The sequence below is a fragment of the Sparus aurata genome, chromosome 16 (genome assembly GCF_900880675.1).
Source record: "Sparus aurata chromosome 16, fSpaAur1.1, whole genome shotgun sequence".
Taxonomy (NCBI): domain Eukaryota; kingdom Metazoa; phylum Chordata; class Actinopteri; order Spariformes; family Sparidae; genus Sparus; species Sparus aurata.
This window is the reverse complement of record NC_044202.1, coordinates 19779701-19793839: the sequence shown is the minus strand read 5'-3', so window position 1 is coordinate 19793839 and position 14139 is coordinate 19779701. Positions and strand designations below refer to the sequence as shown.

Genomic DNA, 14139 nt, shown 5'->3' with positions numbered 1-14139 from the left:
TGTAATGTTCATGTTAAACTATAAACTGCAGAAGAGCTGAACTAGAACGGGAATGTTGACTTGGCAGGGCTTAGTGATGTGTCAACTGTTGAGCTAGGCTGGATTGAGAATTGAGAATAGAGTGATCTATTGCGTTTTTAGTCAGAGTAGTCCAACTTCTGTGGCAGTCGATTAAGTGTCTCAGGCTCTGTATGTGCACACATTTATGAAAAGATGACTGTTGTAATGTCTTATATTCTCTCACCCCGAGCAGGTTCCTGGGTATGTATCCCTCGCGGTCGTTAAGCCGTGCCCACCACCAATCTGTCTCTGTTTCGTCACGGCGGCGCAGCACGGTGAGGGCGTCCCCCTCGTTGAACGACAGCTCATCAGCCTGCTGGGCTGTGTAATCCCAGAGAGCGTAGACTAAACCTTTGTTCATCACACCCAACTTTTCTTGTACACCTGGGAGAGACAAAGAGAAGTCAGTATTAAATTAAGTTGCTTTGAGTAGAGCATGTAATTGTCGCATGATCTGACATTCATTGACTGCCTGTCTATATACCTACCATAGAGGAACTGAGAACACTGTGTGTAGCCCTCCTCCATTTCTTCACATTTGTCTGCTGCTGTTTCGACGTCACTAATTGTTGTGGCAAAAATGGCAGCCCCCGACTCCACCAGCATCTTACAGAGGTGGACGCTATTACATGAAGCTGCACAGTGCAAAGGAGTCCTGGGGGGGGGGGAACAGAGAAACATGACTTTAAACAGACTCAGACATTTCTCTGCTAGGTAGGTTCATTCACCTCTGGTCAAGAAAGGACCAAGATGTTGTAACAAAAATGTAATTTGGCAAAAGTCAATTAACATTATTACGAAACAGGCTGGCATAAACTAAACACAAATTAAATAAATCACGAAACTTCTTCTGAATGCAGATCCTCATTAGCCTTGGTAATCTCTTCCTTCAATACTGCGGAGGCAGCTGAGTCAAAACTGAATTTAGAAATGCAATTATCTCTCTCATTGTTGCCTGTGAGCTGAGCTCCAGTATCGCTGTAACAGAGGGTGTTCATTTCACAAACACATCCGAGTCCTTCAGAAGCTGCCGTTCTGTTATTAGTCTGGAGTGTTATATGATAGACGAGCTGATTGAAGGTACTCACCATCCGTCACTGTCGGCTGCGTTTACATTAACTCCAAAGTCCAGCAGGAACTTAACAATATGGTGATGGCCGGCGCAGACAGCATTGTGAAGGGGAGTTATGCCTTCATCATTAGGCATACTGGGATTTTCAACCTACAGGGATAATGAGAAAATAAACATCAGGGTTCGTACACATTTTTCAAGGTCAAATTCAAGCACTGTTCAAGCCCTTTTAAGGGTCATTTACAAAATTTTCCAGCACCTTATCGCTGGGGTAAAATACATATCTACAGGAATATATATACTCGTGATTATTTTTTTCACTTTTTTATCACAATTACATACATTGTATTATGCTGTAAACATCTAAAATGATGTTTCATGATAGCAAAAACTTTAGAAATTAAAGGAGAACAAAAAGTTTTGTCCAAAAAAAGGGAAGCCACTTGGCGTTCTTCAGGTACACTTGCACCGGGACAAAGAGAGACCTAAGGGCACCCTGTAATTTTCTTTTTTGACATAAACTTTTATAAGCTTTTCGCTTATTCATCAAAGTTTATTAATACTGAACGTGTCATCAGTCCAAATTGCATCAAATTCACCTTGTCCTCAGCCATCCTTCTCTATTGTTACCAGGCTGCATGTGTGATGATACACACACACACACTGATTTTATTTCTCCTTGTAATAAGAAAACTATCCAGTCTGATCCCAATGTTGCCAAGACACATAGTTATAATGTCAAGCACTTTCAAGCACTTAAACTAAAATCCAAGCACTTTTCAGACCTTGAAAACACAACATTGAAATTCAAGCACTTTCAAGGATTTCAAGCATCCGTACGAACCCTGAAACATAGATACTGGACTGATTAGAATGAAAGATCAGGGATAGATGGGAGTTTGCCTTTACAGATCTAAGGCTTTGTTCTCAGTAGCTTTGTGTTGCGGTGAAACACAGAATGCAAGTACTCAACAGTTCCTTTCCACACCTGAAAACTGAGACCACCTCTCCGCTGACAGAGCTCTTGAGGCTCAAACATATACTGAGTAAGTTTTACATATAACAAAACATATACTAATGAAGGTATTAGAAAGCTTCAAAATATTCTGGTTATTAGCAGATCTGTTAAAAATCTGTGTGTGGGTGTATAGTCATGTTGGCATGTACAGATATTCTTCTGTTGCAAGAGGTGATATGTTTCCTCATTCAACACAGACATGTACCAAAAGCACAAAATTATATTCAGCCCTCCCTGAAAGACTGCCCAACATTTTAAGGTTCAACAGGAGATTCTCTGATGAGAGTACACTAACCTCACTACATTCTCAAAGAATGGTTTCAACTACATCGCATTACTGAAAAAGCCCTTACCTTTTTTTGCTTTTCTCATCGCTCAAATTGTCTGTCCACACAGTGAGGTATGGAGTCCCTCAGGGCATGGTACTCGGCCCATTACCTTTCACCACTTTCTACTGTTCTGTGATATAGTTTGCAGTTTTATCATACAAAACTGTGCTCTATGTTTCCATCAAACCAGAGACTTATGACCAAAATTTCACCCACAGATTCAGATTCTGTTTTCCGATGGAGAGCTAAGTCAGTTGTTCACTTTGTGATATTACTTATCATCACAACTACCTGTTCATGTTTCTGTACATAATTCCCATTTTCTAATTGCAATCCCAGATGTCTGAGAGGTAATCTCTTTTTGAATTGCCTCTACACAAGTGTCTTCATAGGAACTTTGAAGGTTGCAAAGCATAATACCTATGTTTAGATTTAGAACCATTACTAATGTAGGTTTTTGAAGCCCTTTGACTGACTGTATCATAAAAATAAACCTGGCCTGATTTGATTTTAAATCTGCAGACAGTTATCAAGCATTGCCAATTTGAAATATGTATTGACACAAACTTTATAAGAACAACAACATAATCTGATACCTCATATATAATCCTCTGCACCAGATCAAACTCTCCCTCTAACGATGCATCCAGCAGTAGAGCCAGAGGGTTGAACTTGACTCTGAGGCCGTGGCCTGTTCGCTCTGACGACGGCTTCTTCAGGTTGGTTCGCTTCACCTGCGGCACACAGGGAAAGACACAGAAAAGTGTTGACAGTGCAGAACAGGAATTGCCTAGTCAGCACATCAGCTTTAAAAGGGAACAATTATTATGTTTGGGTTAGCAGTAACAGATTTCAAAGGGGCAGATGATAAAAGAGAATACTCAGAGAAGAATTATTAGTGTCTATTTTAGCAAACAGCAGCACTGTGCACTCCAGTTTAGTTGTAATTATCATCTATGCCTACCTTCGGCAGTGAGGGTGGAGCAGGAGGTAATGGAGAAGGGGAGGTGTGGCCTACAGAGTTGTTTGTGGGACTCGACTCTCTATGGTTGTTATTGTTCTGGTCCTCTGGCCTATCAGGTGCAGGGGAAGGGCTGGGTTGGGTTGATGGGGACACGTTATTGGTGGTTTCTGTTTTTGCTGTCGTCTCCGTGGATTTTTCTATGGCAACAGAAGGAGGGGACAAGCGGCGGGAGCCAGAGTTCAGGTTTTGACCTTCGGCCTCCATGGTGGCCACACTGACCGGCTTGTCACCAGGTTGTACATTCCCGTTTGCTGAGTGGATGTTGTCCATGTCACCCAAAATGCATTCTGGCTGGTAGAAAGTGTTTCCTGGAATTATGAGTGAAGCAGACAGTTGACATCAATGGGAAATACTCTAAAGATGCTAGGCCATGTTATTTAAATTACAGTGTCTTACCTGAGCCTCCTTCCATGCCTCCTGCCAATGTGTTAAACCTGCAAAACAGAAATCAGTTACAACCAAGCTGTTGCTACCTTGATTTATTAGAGTTTAACGTAAAATAATGATTTGTTTTCATGTTGGGGTACAGTCTACAGTAGCACAGACCTCTGGTACAGTAGTTTTTGGATGTTTGGCCCCTGCGGTCCCTCAGGCTCAGTGATTGAGCTCCGTTTCTTCAGGGGTCGCGGAGCATTGCTGAGGCGTCGGCGAAGGACCTCCAGGTCAGCATCACTCTGATAGCGTAGCTGGGAATGGGCTGTGGTGGGAAATCGAAATATTCACAATTCTGTAATGTTTACAATAACACATTTCTTCTATCATTGATTTGGCAAGGGACACTTGGAACTAGAGTAAATTCATGATTGCGGACAGATGAGTTTAACTTGATACTCTGGTACTTACCAACTGGGGTGAGCTTAGTGGGACTAAGGGGACGCGGGATGTTGTCCACGCTGGGTGGAGGCAGGATTTGCCCATCATTGCTCTCGCCTCCTCCTTTTCCTCTGTCTTTATCTGTAACATCCTCTCCTCCTGCTCTTGCTACTCCTCCTCCTCCCTGGAGAAAAGGTACAGGGGATGGAGAGTTGGAGGAGGTGGGGAGGATGGGTTTACCGTAGACTATGGAGAGAAAGGGCAACGGCACAAGAAATAAACATTATCTTTTGTGTGTACATGAATCAATCATATGTTAAAAATCTATTTCAATCTGCTGTCAAATTACCTGCTTTGACAGTTGTCCTGTTGCTGAGAGAGCCATAGTTTTTGGCCTGAGGGTGCTGGAGGTACATACTGTAGATGGAGCTGCTGTTCATGGTAGGGGGGCCCTTTCTAGGAGACTGAGGCCTGGAGGGGTGGTCCGGGACATAGGGACGAACTGCCACTGCTGGTGGGGGGTCTGTTCGCTCTGTTTGAGGGGACAAGGGAGAGGGTTGGGATGTGGTGTCAGGGCCTAACAGTGGAGGCAGGGTCGGGGAAATACACAGGTTACACACAAAAAACTTAACACGCACTTATATCATTTTGAAATGTCAAACCCCCATGTGACATATTTTGAGTGATGTGATGTGGTCTGAACCTTTTAACTACAGACGGCAGGAATGCAGCCTTTCTCCTTGCTGCTAAGTTATTCTTTAAATTACCTTGGCTAGAATTTGGAGGGACAGAGATCCGCTGCTGTATTTGCTGTGAAGAGGAAGATGACGAAGGGGACGATGAGGTGGCATTCGCGCCACCAGATCGGGGCCAGCCCAGTGTACCAGGGGCAGAGCGGGGCAGGGAGCTGGTGGCACAGTGATGCCCTGCCGCCTGGTGGGTGGCACTGGGGTAGGTGCCATAACCAGAGGGATGCTGAGGGGAGGGAGAGACATTGAGATGAGGAAAGAGAGATTGAATTGGAAAAAGATTTTTCCAAAGCCAGACTGCATAACCTCATTTTCTGTGAGATTTTTCTCCCAAAGATATTTCTGAAGTTGAAAAATTCAGATATATGTACTGCACTATGCTAAAAGAAGCAAACCATTAATATTTCATTGTTTCTATAATATCATTTGGGAGAAATATGGTAATGTCTAATTCCATGGTAACCTTCACTATTACCTGTTCTGGACTGTTGGTCCTCCAATCCGACACACTCTTACTGATGCTAGGCCATGATGCTTCATTTGCTAAAGAGAGAGAGGAGGAACAGAGATTACACCAGGAAAAAGCAGAAGGAGAGAAGGAGGCAAAACAGACAGGCAGGAGGGAGAATGTTTTTTAAAAAACAAATAAGATCAAGGAAAGGTGAGGTAAGGTGAAGTTAGAAAGAGGGAGAGATGGTGGTATGAAGGGTAGTTTGTTAGGTTATACTGCGAAGGGACTGGAAGGGATCTGGTGGCTGAGCAGTCCCCTAGAATGACCCTCCACTCCACATACATATACTTTACTCCAAAAATAACATAAAATCAATGTGTACATGACAAACTTCGGTTTAATGGGATCTCCAAGTGTGATCTCCAATCTCTAAGTCATTTGGTTATTTTGAATTTGTGGCTTGGTTTGCCAACAAATACTATAAGAAGACAAGTACTGAATTGCTCAACAACTAGTCTACATGTTCAGATTGGTGATTACAGTGTAAATTGCAGTAGTAAAGCAATGGGAATAAGAGCACCGTTGAAAATATTGTGGATAGCGTAGTTGTCGTCTTGGTAACATCTGTATCTGATAATAATTAAAATAAATTCTTAAAAAACACTGAAAATTGCTAAACAATTGAAATTGTAGGCGTTGTTCTGCTGTTTTTAGCAGAATAACTACACTGAGTTGTCCAAAATGTCAAATAACACACAGCAGCTGCTGTCAATGTTTTAAACAGACTTGCCCAGTATGCTGCACGTATCCAGAGAGGTTGTGTTATATAATGAGTTGGCAACAGGCTGACTTGGTTCATGGTGTCAGTGGTCAAGCTTAATGCTAGACAACTTCAGAGCGGTTTAACTCCACCTTACTTCCATATAAAATAAAGCAGACTTTTTAAGACTGATATTGGTCCCATTATTGGTTGGTTTGAAGCAATTGGACGGCTACATGCTATATGTGTAGGACCATGCTAAAAAAATATTAATCAGACGTACTGTCAGGCTGTAGGCACAGTGGTGGTTTGGCCAAATGCTAACATCAGAATGTTAATATGCCTGCACTAACAATGTTAACATGTTAGGCAGGTAATGTTTAGCATGTGTGACCTCTTAGTTCAGGGTGGCTGCATGTTAACATTTGCTCATTAGGACTGAAAAAAACCCAAAACAGAGCTGTGGTTTCTAAAGTGGCGGAACAACTGCCACAAGGATTGCCAGATTGCCAAAGTTTTCTTGAAAAAGTTAGCAAAAAGTAATTTTGAAAAGTCCAATTTATGTTACAGTTGGCTACAATTCAGTGTTCATTGTCTAAGTATAATTTTAAGCTGTTACCTAACCGTTTGGCCTAGCTGTGGTACAGATGCATCACAGTTCTGGCACGTACCAGACAAATACTGATTAACTGTTAAACCTAAGAACCATGCAGTCAGTTCAGCTGTGCTGTGAGACCGGTGACTGCTGTTGTAACCTGCTGACCTCAGGAAGAGGAAAGTCACGTCAGGAAACAGTCAGCTCAGTGCGTGCGAGGTGGAAACTTGGCAATCCGCCTGAGAGCTCAGATTAGAAGCCACTCGTGTGGTGGAGGAAAGACAGTAGTGTTTACAGAACAGGCAGCACCACTGTACGCGCTGATGCAAAAATGCAGCTTCATGGTTTTCGGAAGCCCAAGCCTCTTCTTGGCAACACTCAACGTATTTCAGAGCTCAATTTTGAAGTTCTAAGCAGAAAACATGATGAAACATATTCATATCAACAGTGGAATCTGATCAACATACAACATCTCATTACATTTAGTAAGGATTAAAGGAACAGGTCAACATTTTTGAAAGAGAGTTAAGGCAGGAACACACCAGCCCAACCGTTGGACGTCTGAAGCGTTTGGAGAGACTCGGACGAGGTCGGGAACAAATATGTTTGGTGTGTTCGGCTCTGTCGGAAGCTTTCGGAGCCGCGCGGACGTTGTCGGATCCGACTGAGCATGCGAAGTCTGAGGAGGAGGGCCGTCGGACGTCTGAGCCATTGGATCCTCTGATTGGTTGTGTGCCAGCTGAATGGCCGTTCTGATTGGCGTTGTGCTGGCAAATCAGCGCGGTGTGTGGGAGGGACGGAATACTGTGTGCGCTTTGTTTTTCTATGCACTCCGTTCCGTCATTCCCCGTTTTCATGTTTTGCAGTACTGGCACCAGACTAGTTGTTATGTCCATTCAGGACGAATTAATTTGTGTAAGTTTGGTAATGCCTCGCTGCATGTTTAGTATGCAGCTGTTTTTTATCGGAAATAGTTAAGTTTCGTTTTGATCGAAAGTAAAGAGAGTTGCGTGCATAAGGTTCTCGTTTACAACTCACAACACAAGCGCCACCCGCTTATTGCATCTTGCGCAAGCGCAGAACGTACACGCTACTGTGGCGTAGGCAGCACGTCGAAGCGGTGTGTTCAATGCAACTTTTCTGCCGGACGGGTCAGACGAGAGGCAACGGAGTGGTCGGAGAGTGGTCGGATAAGGCAGTTGGACGTCTGGGCGGTGTGTGGGGGCCTTTAGTCTGGAAAACCTATGCCACTTGTTAGCTTAGCTTAGCATGAAGCTAATGCTCCTGTCAGCACCTCTTAACTACTAAAACTACAAGAAGTAGAAGCAGAATAATCCACACATTTTTGTACTCACGCTTATTTTTTTTGTATGGATTAAACAACCAAGACATAACATTCTAACTTGTGAGCCTTTAGAGGTGGTGGTAGGCTATTATTACCCTCAGGCTGACCCAGGCTGGCTGTTTCTCCCTGTTTATGTTTGTTATGCTAAACTACAATAGGCCAATTAACTGCTAACTGTGGTTTTGACATTTACGGCGCGCTCACACTAGGCAATCCATAGCGTGCCCAAGCAGGTTAGACCTCCAAAGTCCAGTTTGTTTGACTAGTGTCAGTACTCTATACCGTGCTCAAGCACACTACACTTTCTCGGCCCTGGCAGGGTTGGAAGAGGTGTGTTTCGGCATGGTACGGTTGCTCAAGTATCTAAAGGTGCAATATGTACAAATTTAACTTTAAAGAATTAACTAAGAGTATCAACAGAATGCAAAGAAATTAGAGTCATGATGTGTTACAGAGATATCTAATGAAGTTAGCATGGTGACCAGCTAGCCCCAGCCAATCCTTTTTCATAATACCATTAGCAACAGTTAGAGCATACTCTGCTGATGTGCTGTCCCTAGTTGTTTGGAGCTCAAGAGGTGGCCATCATAATGCAGTTACACATCAACTGACAGCACCAGTTTAAAAAAACGTGTCCGTTATCCAGCTGATAATTTTTCAATACGAGGAGCTTCAGGATACGAGAAGCCTTTCCTGTTGATCATTAACTATGGAACATTCATAATAGGAGATTTTGTTTCAGAAATTGGGTTCTGTTACCCATTTCATCCAAATGTTAGTATGAGTCCGTTGAATATGAAACCATTTCTCCTAATTCTGAGGATTTTCAGTGAATCACTAAATTATTCATGCAATTGGCAATGTAAAGAATACATTTCTTATTTGCTCTAAGAATACTGTAGACCGCTATGCTTATAATGCATTAGCATTCACACAATATGAGAGATATACATTTGTTATTATAACAGTGACAACAGTTACCATGACTTACCTAAAATACATACACAGAACAGTTAGAGTGTCGTAGACCTAATTTCATTCATTTGTTGTGGCTCCCTGCACGGTAGACTGTTGCCATGATTCAAAACTGTATGTTTTCCACATTACATAAGCTGGGATAATAAATAGAGCTGTGACATTTGCTCTGGCATTCAAGAACACAATGGGATCTGTATGAGAGCTGTTTCAAGGCACATTGTTCGTACTGAGTACTTATACTAAGTGAGAAGAAAAGCTCTGCTACTTCCAGCTGGGGTGTACTGATATACTCCTATAAACTATAGTAGAGAGTACCAGTTGGCATACTGCAGGATGCTAGTGGCCTTATGCAGCATGGTCAGTGGTTAATGAGACAAGGCTGTGCTATGTTGACAAGTCTCACACTAGATTAGCTATTGACACTGAAGGTTAAATTGGGGTGATTATTTACTAGATTAAAAAATGCGACATGTTAGAGAAATAGGTTTAGTGAGCTGCAGTTACATGAGAGGTTTGATACCACTCTAATGTCACTATGGTATTTATGAAGCCATGTGACAGTTAGCTTAGCAGACTGTACATAAAAGGAAACAGCTAGCTTAGCTCTGTTCAAGGTAACAAAATCCAGCACCTTTACAACTCACTAATGGCTTCTACGGGACACCAGGGAGTCTCTGTGCACGCCAAAGATATAGTCCAGTATGCCTATGTCTTATTTTCTCACATTGGGAGAAGTCCCCTTACTCTGGGTTTGATTGGCTGGTACTGGGTTGGTTAGGTCAAGGCACAAGGTTAGTGAAGAATATCAGGCTTAGAAATGAGAAGCAAGAATGGCGGATCATGTCTTCGCTCTTCTGGAAAACAAAATATCCCGTCTGGTACACAACCCTCTAAAAACCACAACTTGTGGTGAGTTTTGTTGCGGTTTTGTGCCAAGCTATACATACCAGTTCCTGGCTGGAGCTTCATATTCATTGCACAGACATTAGAGTGATATTGATCCTACAATCTCACACTCAGAAAGAATGTTAATAGGCCATAAAATCCCAAACTATTCAGTCATTCAATTATTACATTGACCCGGGGTTCTTTTCGTCTTTGGTCTTGACCAAATTTAAAATACTGTTTCTTTACATCTTTTTCCATTTATTTTTTTTATTTTTGACATAGTTCTCTTTTTCAAGTTCAAATTAAAAAAACTGTTATTCGAAAATGTATCATCAAAATTACTCTTCCAACTTCCCTAACCCTAACCCTTCCAACTGGAGCTGAAGATGATGAATTAGTTACTGCATTGACCTTGTCACACCAGGTGGCAAAACATGAAGGAATGATTGAATATGAGCCTCAGTCCAGACTGGGGTTTGCGTTCAGTTTATGTTCTTATGTTTGACTCCCTAACACCGAGCAGCTGCTGGCGATCAGATGTCATGTATGCATCCGTACATTTGACCCTTACAATTTGAGGTCTCTTCTGAAGCTGATTCAATTATGTTCTCCCGACCATCTGTCTGTAGTTAGACACACACTCCATACCACACCTTTTTAGACCAGGACACACACACTTTGTCTACATAACAGTGAGTGAGGAAGCAGGTGCTGCTAATCTAATAACAGTTTCTCGAGCACCTTTAAGGGACTCACTGTTGTTACTGTCGCCCGACTGAGGGGACACTCCAGTGGGGTCTGACAGGACGATGTCTAAATCTGACACTTTCCATTGGCTGGGAGGCTTCCTGGTTCCACTCCTGTCCTCCTCTGCACGGCCACACCCACCACACCCACCACGAAACAACAGTAACAAGACGCCAACCATGACAGTGACAATTACACAAACAATATCAACACGAACACCATCATAATGACATCAAATGGTTTCAACAACAACCACCACCATGACATCAACAGGTGACAAAACAGTCATCACGAAACCACCGATGACATCACCACATCACATTTAAGGTAACATCAACAAGAACAGGGATGGGAAAAGGAAAAGAAAGAGCCAACAGACAGGAAAAGGAAACAGACAGCAAGTTAGAGCCCAGACACAGATTTAAGACAGTGCAGTTAGAAACTCTGAAGTGAAGGGTTAGTATGTCTACCAACCTGAGAGGGAGCGGATGTGGCTGAGCGGGGCTGGTTTGGGCGGCGGATCCCCCGCCTCCTGTCTCCCCTCCGCCGGAACCTGGATGTAGGGACAGACAGCCGCGACTCGACCCGAGACTCCACTGCCTGGATGGGAGGAGGTCTGAGGGGAGGACAGGCCTCCTCCATTCATACGACTCAACTTAAGAGGTGCAGATAGACAGAGTTAGACCTAAAGTAGCTGTCAAGGTTAACTATAAAAAAATAAAATCTATGATAAGAGTTAAGTTGCGTACTTCTGCTTTCTTCTTATGCAATCGTTCTCTCAGGTCTCCGATGCGTTGATCCATCACCGTCACCTGGGCGTTCCTCTTGTTTAGCAGTTCCTTGTTCTGGGCCAGCTTGGTGCTCTGCTCCAGGTTGTGACGGTTACGAGCCTGAAACATGCAGCATTACAAGTTTTTCATCCTCCATTTTCTGAAAAAGTATTTTCCAACCAATATAATATGTTCATTTGTCGATTAAGAAGATCATGATGTGGTTTAATTTACCTGCAGCTCCTGGTAGAGTTTCCTTAGTTCTAGGGCTGCAGGACCAGACAGGGAGGATCCTTTCTGGCCAGGGGGTGCACCCTGGGAACCGGTGGGTGCCCCCTGACCAGGTGCAACAGAGTGTAGCTGAAGGCGTCCTCTCCTCAAGTCCTCCAACTGCTGGGTCAACTGGTCAGAATCATTAAGAAAAAACTTAACGACTCGCCCGCCACAAACTCAGTTCTGCTTGATTTTGACTGTTATAATGAAAACTCAGTCAACCCTCCATGTTACCTGGTCGACTCTGACCACAGCAGACTGCAGCTCTGCCTGCTTCTCCTGAAACAGGCTGCTAACATGGTCAATCTCTGCAGCTGGAGACACAAACCAGGAAATACGAATTAGATTGAAATATTTTAAGTTACACGAGATTGCTGCTATGCTCATGATCATGGCATTAAAGTTCAAATGGTCACCTTTAGAGCTCACACATTATCCTCATTTTCAGGTTGTTTTGTTTTTCCACATTTAAGCATGTAATAACTTTCTAGCAGACGCTCAAAATAAAAATATGAAACTCTAAACTATTAACTTTCCCGTGCTGCCTATTGCTGCACTACCAGCCTGTGCCTTCTCTTTAATGCCCCCCTCCTGAAAAGCCTAGTCTGCACCGATTGGTCAGCTCTCAAAGACCTGAGCAGGCACTTCCCACTGTGTTTCCACATCAGCTCTGCCGGTGCATCCACGGCTGTGGTCGAGGCAATGCTGAGGGCTCGGACTGTACAGCTGTGACATCACAGTGTTACAGAAGTCCTGATGGCCCATTTAAAAGCAACGCTCCAGAATGCAGGCTGTGTGCATCTATGAATTGAGCATTTGATATCAAGCACCTAAACCTGCTCAATAGCCCAAAAAAAAATTTTTTTTAAAAGGAGGAAAATCTCACTTTCTACAATTTTAAGCTGAATGAAGTTCAGCCACATTTTTGTACAGGGTTCCCTCGAGCTGAATCAGCAAGACTGTATTATGATTCACTAATATGTCGTCATAAACTGCAGTGGCTGTAATGCACAGTCATCCTCTCTGCTGCGTGCTGAGTGTGTTCAGGCTTACAGAGGTTTCCGTTGATCAGTTTACTGTAGTCCACTTGTCCTCTCATGGCTCGGATCTTCTTCAGCTTGGCCTCCTGAGTCTCCACCCGCTCCTTCAGCTGTTGCAGCTTCTCTGCCTCGGACTGAACGGGAGACAAGGAGAAAAGACATGAGCTAAAGAGCGTGTTGCATTTTGATCAAAATCTATTCGGCATTCATAATGAGACAAAAAAATTATAGTTGTGCTTCTATAACCAGAGTTGAATAAATGATGCTGTCATTTAACAGATATTTATCATAGTATACAATTTCAACACTGTAATGGGGCTTCACAGGGGGCTTTCTTTTGGGTTTGCCTACAGCATATATATGTAACATAAAGGTTCACATTTTCTCTGGTGCATTGTAAAACATGTTTAATGACTTATAAGGGACAGGCAGATAAATGGACCTCACCTGTGTCTGTCCTTGGTTAGACCTGCCGCCCTGGTGAAGATACCTTAGTCTCTGCTCCTGGAAGAGAAAAAGGTGGGAATATTTAAGATCTTTAGATTTTAAGAGGACACCTTATCATGTCTTATCTACCATAAGGACATTGAAGAGGGCACTTAGTGGGGAACAATGGGGGGAACCAGGGGGCGATCACATCCACCCTCTGTCCACCGGTGCCGGACAAGCTACAGTATGTTATGTGGTTTTTTTTTTTAAAGTCCAGTGCTGTCAGTTTGTCAGACCTCTGTCTGTGTTTCAACAGTTTCGCATTCATCAAGTTGTCATGCAGAATTTCTCTGTACTGGCTGCTAAAGATGCTGTCATAGAAGAAGATTAGAAATATTACACTTGTAAGAAGCAACACACTGTCTCTGATCACTGTTTTCTAGTGATCATCAGTTGATCCACATTTCATACAAGTACCATTTTATGGTTTGTACTGCTTATGAAAGATAAGCTCCTGTCTGTTTTGTGTCCATGCACACCCACAATCAGCCCACACAGGTGTTTTTTTTTTTCATAGCAGGATAAGGTGTAACGGATAACAGTAAAAACAAACTGCATCCCAGGCTCCTGGTGTCAGGCCAGGAAAGAGGGTCAGTACATCCCTGAATCTTTTTTTGGTTAACACCTTGACTACATATATGTCTCACACTAAAAATTTGAACATGATAATATTTAATCATATATTTGCTATTGGTGTCCATTAATTTTGCATGCATATATTTATCTATACACACATTA

The 14139-nt window shown here is 42.9% G+C and overlaps 1 protein-coding gene across 8 annotated transcripts in view; it reads right to left on the bottom strand.

The window, feature by feature from the left end:
* The window catches only part of LOC115597732 (apoptosis-stimulating of p53 protein 1-like), a 49021-nt gene that overhangs the window by 3836 nt on the left and 31046 nt on the right, over positions 1–14139 (bottom strand). For 4 of the 8 annotated variants that reach the window (XM_030443962.1, XM_030443958.1, XM_030443965.1 and 1 more), the window contains 18 exons: positions 13360–13416; positions 12926–13046; positions 12107–12186; positions 11834–12001; positions 11579–11719; positions 11304–11484; positions 10824–10952; positions 5541–5608; positions 5084–5291; positions 4666–4893; positions 4347–4562; positions 4050–4200; positions 3900–3937; positions 3444–3811; positions 3076–3213; positions 1149–1282; positions 549–715; positions 245–444 (listed from right to left, as the gene is read on the bottom strand). In XM_030443962.1, coding sequence (XP_030299822.1) covers positions 245–444; positions 549–715; positions 1149–1282; positions 3076–3213; positions 3444–3811; positions 3900–3937; positions 4050–4200; positions 4347–4562; positions 4666–4893; positions 5084–5291; positions 5541–5608; positions 10824–10952; positions 11304–11484; positions 11579–11719; positions 11834–12001; positions 12107–12186; positions 12926–13046; positions 13360–13416 — 2793 coding nt within the window. The remainder of the gene's footprint in view (positions 1–244; positions 445–548; positions 716–1148; positions 1283–3075; positions 3214–3443; positions 3812–3899; positions 3938–4049; positions 4201–4346; positions 4563–4665; positions 4894–5083; positions 5292–5540; positions 5609–10823; positions 10953–11303; positions 11485–11578; positions 11720–11833; positions 12002–12106; positions 12187–12925; positions 13047–13359; positions 13417–14139) is intronic. The other 4 variants (XM_030443960.1, XM_030443959.1, XM_030443961.1 and 1 more) reach the window with 4 other exon arrangements.